Source organism: Salvelinus fontinalis, chromosome 4 (assembly GCF_029448725.1).
Source record: "Salvelinus fontinalis isolate EN_2023a chromosome 4, ASM2944872v1, whole genome shotgun sequence".
Classification (NCBI taxonomy): domain Eukaryota; kingdom Metazoa; phylum Chordata; class Actinopteri; order Salmoniformes; family Salmonidae; genus Salvelinus; species Salvelinus fontinalis.
This window is the reverse complement of record NC_074668.1, coordinates 2,290,371-2,299,562: the sequence shown is the minus strand read 5'-3', so window position 1 is coordinate 2,299,562 and position 9,192 is coordinate 2,290,371. Positions and strand designations below refer to the sequence as shown.

The 9,192-nt window shown below is 39.4% G+C and overlaps 1 protein-coding gene across 1 annotated transcript; it reads right to left on the bottom strand.

Moving 5' to 3' along the window:
- Positions 1 to 1,625: 1,625 nt before the first annotated feature.
- Positions 1,626 to 7,879, bottom strand: LOC129852757 (C-X-C motif chemokine 13-like). The gene is made up of 4 exons (XM_055918417.1): positions 7,770 to 7,879; positions 6,958 to 7,093; positions 2,222 to 2,302; positions 1,626 to 2,041 (listed from the first exon to the last, which is right to left on the bottom strand). Exons 1-4 carry the CDS (start codon positions 7,831 to 7,833, stop codon positions 1,987 to 1,989), a joined length of 336 nt encoding a protein of 111 aa, XP_055774392.1. The 5' UTR covers positions 7,834 to 7,879; the 3' UTR covers positions 1,626 to 1,986.
- Between the last annotated feature and the right edge of the window lie 1,313 nt (positions 7,880 to 9,192).

The window sequence follows — 9,192 nt, the reverse complement described above, 5'->3', positions numbered from 1 at the left end:
TTGGGACGCAATCAATGTTTAATCAACTGCACACGTGTGTTTTCTGAATGTAGAAGTCAGAAGTGGTGATCATGTGTTTTCTGAATGTAGAAGTCAGAAGTGGTGATCATGTGTTTTCTGAATGTAGAAGTCAGAAGTGGTGATCATGTGTTTTCTGAATGTAGAAGTCAGAAGTGGTGATCATGTGTTTTCTGAATGTAGAAGTCAGAAGTGGTGATCATGTGTTTTCTGAATGTAGAAGTCAGAAGTGGTGATCATGTGTTTTCTGAATGTAGAAGTCAGAAGTGGTGATCATGTGTTTTCTGAATGTAGAAGTCAGAAGTGGTGATCATGTGTTTTCTGAATGTAGAAGTCAGAAGTGGTGATCATGTTGATCTGAATGTAGAAGTCAGAAGTGGTGATCATGTTGATCTGAATGTAGAAGTCAGAAGTGGTGATCATGTGTTTTCTGAATGTAGAAGTCAGAAGTGGTGATCATGTTGATCTGAATGTAGAAGTCAGAAGTGGTGATCATGTTGATCTGAATGTAGAAGTCAGAAGTGGTGATCATGTGTTTTCTGAATGTAGAAGTCAGAAGTGGTGATCATGTGTTTTCTGAATGTAGAAGTCAGAAGTGGTGATCATGTTGATCTGAATGTAGAAGTCAGAAGTGGTGATCATGTTGATCTGAATGTAGAAGTCAGAAGTGGTGATCATGTGTTTTCTGAATGTAGAAGTCAGAAGTGGTGATCATGTTGATCTGACTAAAGAGAAAGTTGTGTTTTTTTATTAGTTCATTAGTGTTTGGGTAAGACCATTATACAGAGGACTCATCTTTGTATCAATGCCATTATATTATCGTCTGTGAGAGCATGGGCAGCGCCATTGTTGCTGTCTCCATTTTAAAAGTAGTCCATTTTCTTCTTCTTTTGTGTTTGAAAAAGTGTGATTTAAATGCCGCCTGCAGTGCTGGAGTCCAGAACAACATCTTGTCCTTTATTTATTGTGGCCACTAGATGGCGGTGATATAGCGTTTACAAACCATCACCAACCCAATATGAAGAAGAAAAAGACAATGCTCTGTTCATTGGCTGATCGCTCCCAAACCATAGGAATTCCCTCCCAGTTGACTACTTTAAAATGGTGGAAGTCCTCAATGGCAATGTCCATGGTAAAACCAGGTTATATCCATCTACATTACTCTATCTCTGTGGGTAAGACACAAGGCCTTAACTACCACCAGGAAGTTTGAAAAGGACTTATGCTCCCCAAAGAGCAGGCAAACTACAGCCGCCCCAGTCCCGCCCCAGTCCCACCCCAGTCCTGTCCCAGTCCCACCCCTTACTGGGAGTGGAATCTTATCTGTCAACCCATCAGAGCTGTAGACGTGATGACTTACTTTATGGGATAATGAAACTCACATCAACAAGATAGTAAACATGTGCATTTCACCCTTCCTCCTCCTCAGGCAATAAAATGCTCATTTTTTGTACATATTGTATAGGTTGTGTTTATTTTTCTAGGTTAGACCCAATACATGATTAAAAAAAATGAAATATTCACATTCAATACATACTGAAATAATTTAAGATAAACTAATTAACTTGGTATTAGAATCATATTTCAATTGGTATCACATTGGCATCACATTGGCATCACATTGGCATTACATTGGCATCACATTGGTATTACATTGGTATTACATTGGTATCACATTGGTATTACATTGGTATCACATTGGTATTACATTGGTATCACATTGGTATCACATTGGTATTACATTGGTATCACATTGGTATCACATTGGTATTACATTGGCATCACATTGGTATTACATTGGTATCACATTGGTATTACATTGGTATTACATTGGTATCACATTGGTATTACATTGGTATCACATTGGTATCACATTGGTATTACATTGGCATCACATTGGTATTACATTGGTATCACATTGGCATCACATTTCCATTTAGCTCCAACTTGATACATTCCTGTTCCAATTCACTCAATGGTGGTTGAGATGGGAAGTTCTGCACTTCTCTTCTTCTTGTTGGTTCTGTAGAAAGAGATGGTCTGTGTTAAAGTCAACAGAAGTGTGTGTGTGTGTGTGTGTGTGTGTGTGTGTGTGTGTGTGTGTGTGTGTGTGTGTGTGTGTGTGTGTGTGTGTGTGTGTGTGTGTGTGTGTGTGTGTGTGTGTGTGTGTGTGTGTGTGTGTGTGTGTGTGTGTTGTATTTACCTTTGTAACTTGGCAATGACTTTGTTGATCCATCTTGCATCTGGAGTCACACAGACGGTGGCTTTGTCCTTCTTGGTAACGCTGATGAATGAAGGGAGGGATATATATTACAGCGTCACCATGGTTACATATCATACACTGCAGAATAAAACCTATCAGAAAATGTCAATATGAACGTACACATATTTAGCATATGTTATTACGGCTGTAGTGAAATGGTTGTGTTCCCAGCTCCAACAGTGCAGTAATATCTAACAATACACACAAATCTGAGTCAAAGAATGGAATGAAGAAATCTATAAATATTAGGACGAGCAAAGTCTGAGTACTGTATATGTAAATGTATGTATAGATACAGTACCAGTCAAAGGTTTGGACACCTACTCATTTCAGGGTTTTTATTTATTTTTACTCGTTTCTACATTGTAGAATAATAGTGAAGACATCAAAACTATGAAATAACACATATGGAATCATGTTGTAATCCAAAAAAGTGTTAAACAAATCAAAATATATTTTATTTTTGAGATTGTTCAAAGTAGCCACCCTTTGCCTTGACGATAGCTTTACACACTCTTGGCATTCCTTCCACCTCATGGCTGGTTTTTGCTCTGAAATGCACTGACAACTCTAGGAACTTTATATAGACAGGTGTGAGATGTTCCAAATCATGTCTAATCAATTGAATTTACCACAGGTGGACTCCAATCAAGTTGTAGAAACATCTCAAGGATAATCAATGGAAACAGGATGAATCTAAACTCAATTTAGAGTCTCATAGCTAAGCGTCGGAATACTTATGTAAATAAGGTGTTTCTGTTTTTTATTTTTAATACATTTGTTAAAATGTCTAAAACCTGTTTTTGCTTTGTTGTTATGGAGTATTGTGTGTAAATTGATGAGGACAATTTTTTATTTAATCCATTTTAGAAAAAGGCTGTAAACATAATAAAATGTGGAAAAAGTCAAGGGGTCTGAATACTTTCTGAATGCACTGTATGTATATATACATGTGTGATTGAATGTATAGTCATTGTGGACAGTATGTGGATAGAATATATAGTATATCTGTAGAATAGGTAGGATATAATAGTATATGTACAGCAATAGTTGAATAGGATAGCCTTGACTAGAAAAACCTATTTGTAATCTGTGATTGTCTGGAGTCCCTGCCACATACTGAGTTTCGGGGGGAATTGCTATAGACTACCACTGCAAATGCACACATTTATTACAATGTCTTAGCCTTGGTTACGAATAGGAACATTGAACTCATCATCAGTGACTAATGATTGGTTTGCATGGCATGCAGTAAAGCGACTATACTGACTAATTAATTTCCCCTCCACCACGACCTATCCCCCACGCGTCTTCCCCCTATGCATTAGAAAACCACAGTTTAGCGCTTCGTTCAAGACCTCGCTGACTGACTCACATGATCTATGTGTGGAGACAATGACAGCCACCATGGGTTTTAGGGCGGTTACCAAGACACAGATGAAGCCTGGACAACAACAACAAAAAAGCATGGAGATTCCACTGGGCCTGTGGTTACCAACCAATCGATCGCGATCAACTTCAAGGCATTCCTAGTCGATCACCAAACATTTCTGTAGAAAAGCCGACGATAAAAGTCTTGCGACTCTTTTTTTTTTTTTATCGTGTTGCGCTGTTACCGGCAGGTGCACTTTATTCAGAAGCCTTGCGCACCGGGTTGGCAAAGTGTTCCCATTTTAAACAATTTAATTTGTCAGAAAAGACAAACTCCGCCTGACCGGCGGACAGGAAGATCTGTGGATAAATCTAGTGATCCTGCTGCGCTGGCCAATCAGATAGCTCAAATCACTGTGCCTACGACTTCCACGACTCTTGCCACAGAAAAGTTTGATACCAGCCTATGTAAGATTTCATAACTTTTAAAACCATGACCAGAGAGAAATTATCAAAGAATAGAGCTGCTGTTTTTTTATGAGTGAGATCATGTTTAAGTTTTCATTCTGCTCTGTCACTGTTTTTTATTCAACACTATTACAAAACATAAAACATGTTTCTCTCTACTTCCACTCACACTGTAATGAATGAGTAGCCAAGTGTATCGATAGCGCTGTTGTTATTATTATTAGCAGCTCGTCCTGTCTATTTTAATAGGGAGGGATATTTAACTGTCTCTGGTCATAGGAACAACATGAATTTGTGCATGAGGCAGATGCGGTGTGACTCGACTTTAGCCATCAGGTGGAAGACGTTGTCCCCTCTCTCTGGTCAGTCTCACCGGGAGGAAAGGAAGGAGAGAGCAGGACGGTGTGAGGCGGACCCTCTGCTGTTCTCTCCCTCCCTCCGCTGAGACTAATGTGGTGTTCAAAACTAATGGGAACTCTAAAATCTCCGACTTCAGTGTGTTCAAGAGAACTGGATACTGAAAAAAACGAGACCCGATTAGGAAAAATCGTTTTGAACGGTCATCCGACTTGAAAATCCAAGTCGGAAACTGGGGCATCTTTCTAGACTCCAACTTTCTGACCTGAAGTTCACTGACTTCATGATTTGACCTAGTTTTATCCCCAGAGTTCCCAGTTTTCCTGAAAGCACCATGACAGATGCAGATACCATCAGTCCAGTAACATAAAAGCCAATTGTTTCAATTTCTGCTCAGCTGTGCCTCGCAAGTGGTACACCAACTGATCTGTTTTGTAATCAAAGCTCAAGTTTTGAAATATAATATTGTCTGAGAATAACACTATTGTCAGGACAGGCATATACACACGTAGAAAAAAGGGTTCCAAAAGGGTTCTTCAGCTGTCCCCATAGGAGAACCCTTTTTGGTTCCAGGTAGAACTATTAGTCCCAGGTAGAACCCTTTTGAGTTGGCATGTAGAACCCTCTGTGGGAAGGGTTCAACTGTTCTGCCTGTGGCTATCGAACCCTGACCTGTCCACCGGACGTGCTACCTGTCCCAGACCTGCTGTTTTCAACTCTGCTGTTCTCTCCCTCCCTCCGCTGAGACTAATGCGGTGTTCAAAACTACTGGGAACTCTGAAATCTCAGACTTCCGACTTCAGTGTGTTCAAGACAACTGGATACTGAAAAAAACGAGACCCGATTAGGAAAAATCGTTTTGAACGCTCATCCGACTTGAAAATCCAAGTCGGAAACTGGGGCATCTTTCTAGACTCCAACTTTCCGACCTGAAGTTCACTGACTTCATGTTTTGACCTAGTTTTTCCCCCGAGTTCCCAGTTGTCTTGAAAGCACAATGACAGATGCAGATACCATCAGTCCAGTAACATAAAAGCCAATTGTTTCAATTTCTGCTCAGCTGTGCCTCGCAAGTGGTACACCAACTGATCTGTTTTGTAATCAAAGCTCAAGTTTTGAAATATAATATTGTCTGAGAATAACACTATTGTCAGGACAGGCATATACACACGTAGAAAAAAGGGTTCCAAAAGGGTTCTTCAGCTGTCCCCATAGGAGAACCCTTTTTGGTTCCAGGTAGAACTATTAGTCCCAGGTAGAACCCTTTTGAGTTGGCATGTAGAACCCTCTGTGGGAAGGGTTCAACTGTTCTGCCTGTGGCTATCGAACCCTGACCTGTCCACCGGACGTGCTACCTGTCCCAGACCTGCTGTTTTCAACTCTGCTGTTCTCTCCCTCCCTCCGCTGAGACTAATGCGGTGTTCAAAACTACTGGGAACTCTGAAATCTCAGACTTCCGACTTCAGTGTGTTCAAGACAACTGGATACTGAAAAAAACGAGACCCGATTAGGAAAAATCGTTTTGAACGCTCATCCGACTTGAAAATCCAAGTCGGAAACTGGGGCATCTTTCTAGACTCCAACTTTCCGACCTGAAGTTCACTGACTTCATGTTTTGACCTAGTTTTTCCCCCGAGTTCCCAGTTGTCTTGAAAGCACAATGACAGATGCAGATACCATCAGCCCAGTAAAATAAAAGCCAATTGTTTCAATTTATGCTCAGTTGAGCAAGTGCTACACCAACTGATCTGTTTTGTAATCAAAGCTCGAGTTTTGAAATATAATATTGTCTGAGAATAACAATATTGGCAGGACAGTCATATGTACACGTAGAAAAAAGGGTTCCAAAAGGGTTCTTCAGCTGTCCCCATAGGAGAACCCTTTTTGGTTCCAGGTAGAACTCATTAGTTCCAGGTAGAACCCTTTTGAGTTCCATGTAGAACCCTTTCCACAGAGGGTTCTACATGGAACTCAAAAGGGTTCTACCTGGAAGCAGGAAGGGATTTATTCAAAGGGTTCTCCTATGGGGACAGCTGAAGAACCCTTTTGGGTTCTAGATAGCACCTTTTTTCTAAGAGTGTAGCCAATATGTAGCCAATATGATGTGATAATGTATTAGGCATATTGTGATAATGTATTAGGCATACTGTGATAATGTGTTGGGCAAACTGTGATAATGTATTAGGCATGCTGTGATAATGTTTTAGGAATGCTGTTATAATGTATTAGGCAGACCAGGTAATGTTTTAGGGCTACTGTAATAATGTATTAGGAATGCTGTGAAAATGTATTAGGCAGACCAGGTAATGTATCAGGGCTACTGTACAAACCTCATTCATACAGAAGAGTTTTTATTAGCTTAATGTAACTTTTTTTAAAGTCATGTTTAAAAATATATATATTTCAGAAATAGATCTTGGTTTGCTTGTTCACTGTGAAAGTGTTCTTGACTGGTTGTTAGGTGGTGTTAGTTGACTCACATGATCTCTGTTTGACGACAGTGGGCACCTGGAGGTAGGATCTCTATCCTGTGGAACTGCCTAGGAGAGATGAAAGCAGAGGACGTCCGGATGCAGCGACACTTCTGACATGCAGCACAGCCGTTCATGGGGAATGCTGCTGGGATGAAGACCGTCAATATTACATACAATAACAATATAGTATTGTTCCAATTTGGGGTTACAGGTTAAGGTTTAAGGGATAGGGTTAAAACCTTTTTATCATCACTAAAAGTTGCACTTTGAAACATGTGAATGTTACAAAAACAAAACTGATTCTAGATCAGCACTCTTAGGGCTCTATTCAGTCTGTATCATCGCTGAAGTGTTACAGATTAAATCAAATCAAATTTTATTTGTCTCGTGCGCCGAATACAACAGGTGTAGTAGAGCTTACAGTGAAATGATTACAGGCTCTAACCAATAGTGCAAAAAAGGTATTAAGTGAACAATAGGTAAGTAAAGAACTAAAAACAACAGTAAAAAGACAGTGATTGCGTGATAGCAATGTAACGGTAATATCTGATTGAGCCGACATGCAGCGTTTACCGTGAATGCAGTTTCCGCTAAGGAACATTACCTTTAAATTTCACTCAAGCTGCAACGCAGAACTTCTGCCATACGGATTGAATACTGACCCTACTCTGAGACTCTTAAAACTGCAATGGATTGATTGTGATAATTGGAATTAAATTGTTTAAAAAATAAATTATAATAGGTTTGGTTTGTTGATTGTTCAAGAGTCAAGTTGAACAGATTCATAGATATATATAGATAAAAATGCAATATCTCACCTTGAAGAGCCACGAACCAGCAGAGAGTCAGGGAGACCAACAGGTAGTGTGGCTTGAAAGGCATCTTGAGTCTGTGTTGGCTGTGGTCGGCTGGTGTCTACTGAAACTGAATGATGTTGTCTCTGGGTTTATATTGCTGAAAAAAGGAAGTGTGGGGGAATCCCTCGTCTTCACGCAAAATGATGATCAGACTTTTGGAGTTTATAAAAATGTCTATATATATTCACTATTTTAACTTTATCCTTAATTTCTAGCCTAGTGATTCATTCTAAATTAAACATGCCATATTGAGAATCTGTCTTGTTACAATTGTAAAGAGGATTTTAATGATAATATAATCAATTAATACTTCAGCAATCTAGTCAAAACATGGTAAATGCTGAGTAGAACAAGTAGATATTCAGTGGTTAAGATTGGATAGCGTTTAAAAACTGAATTTCTCGTAGACATACAGACAGGTCCATAATTATTGGCCTTGATAAAGATTAACAATAAAAGACTGTATGAAATCAATAATACAAACACTGAGCTATATTGTATGCAAAAAAAAGGGAAATTATATTATTTTATACTAATACAATTGCTCAGTGAAAGTGATTTTGTTTCACAAGTCATATTTTTTTCACAAATCATTTTAACCCCCAAAAAGATGGGGGTTAAAATGATTGGCACTGCTGTTTTCAATACCTCACCTTGAGAGGATAATGGCCACTGAGCCTTTTTCTACAATGTTTTATAGGATCTTCTTTTATGCCTGCTACGTTAGGTTATGAGAATGAAGAACACATCAGGAGGGATCTTAGACCTGCTACGTTAGGTTATGAGAATGAAGAACACATCGGGAGGGATCTTAGACCTGCTACGTTAGGTTATGAGAATGAAGAACACATCGGGAGGGATCTTAGACCTGCTACGTTAGGTTATGAGAATGAAGAACACATCAGGAGGGATCTTAGACCTGCTACGTTAGGTTATGAGAATGAAGAACACATCAGGAGGGGTCTTACACCTGCTACGTTAGGTTATGAGAATGAAGAACACATCAGGAGGGATCTTAGACCTGCTACGTTAGGTTATGAGAATGAAGAACACATCGGGAGGGATCTTAGACCATTCCTCTATAACAGAGACTTTCCAGATCCTTGATATCACTTGTCTTACTGGAAGATCCACTTGTGGCCAAGTTTCAGACTCCTGGAGAAGTCAACCAGGTTTTCGGCTAAAATGGCCTGGTACTTGGCAAATTTGATGTTGCCGTTGACCGTAACAAGGGCCCCAGGACAAAACAAAAAATTATATTTTTGGTCTTCATTTAAGGTTAGGGTTAAGGTTAGGTTTAAAAATCTCATTTTTCAGAAGATAAATGGTAGAAATAGGCAGAGTTTATGACTTTGTGGACAACAAAAAAAGAACAAGCAAAATA

Excerpts from the sequence above, each read along its gene's own strand:
- LOC129852757 (XM_055918417.1), bottom strand. The coding sequence starts at position 7,833 with ATGCCTTTCAAGCCACACTACCTGTTGGTCTCCCTGACTCTCTGCTGG. Across the intron at positions 2,303-6,957 it reads TGTCGTCAAACAGAGATCAT|CGTTACCAAGAAGGACAAAG; the intron begins GTGAGTCAACTA and ends TTCATTCATCAG. Across the intron at positions 2,042-2,221 it reads GTCATTGCCAAGTTACAAAG|AACCAACAAGAAGAAGAGAA; the intron begins GTAAATACAACA and ends CTCTTTCTACAG.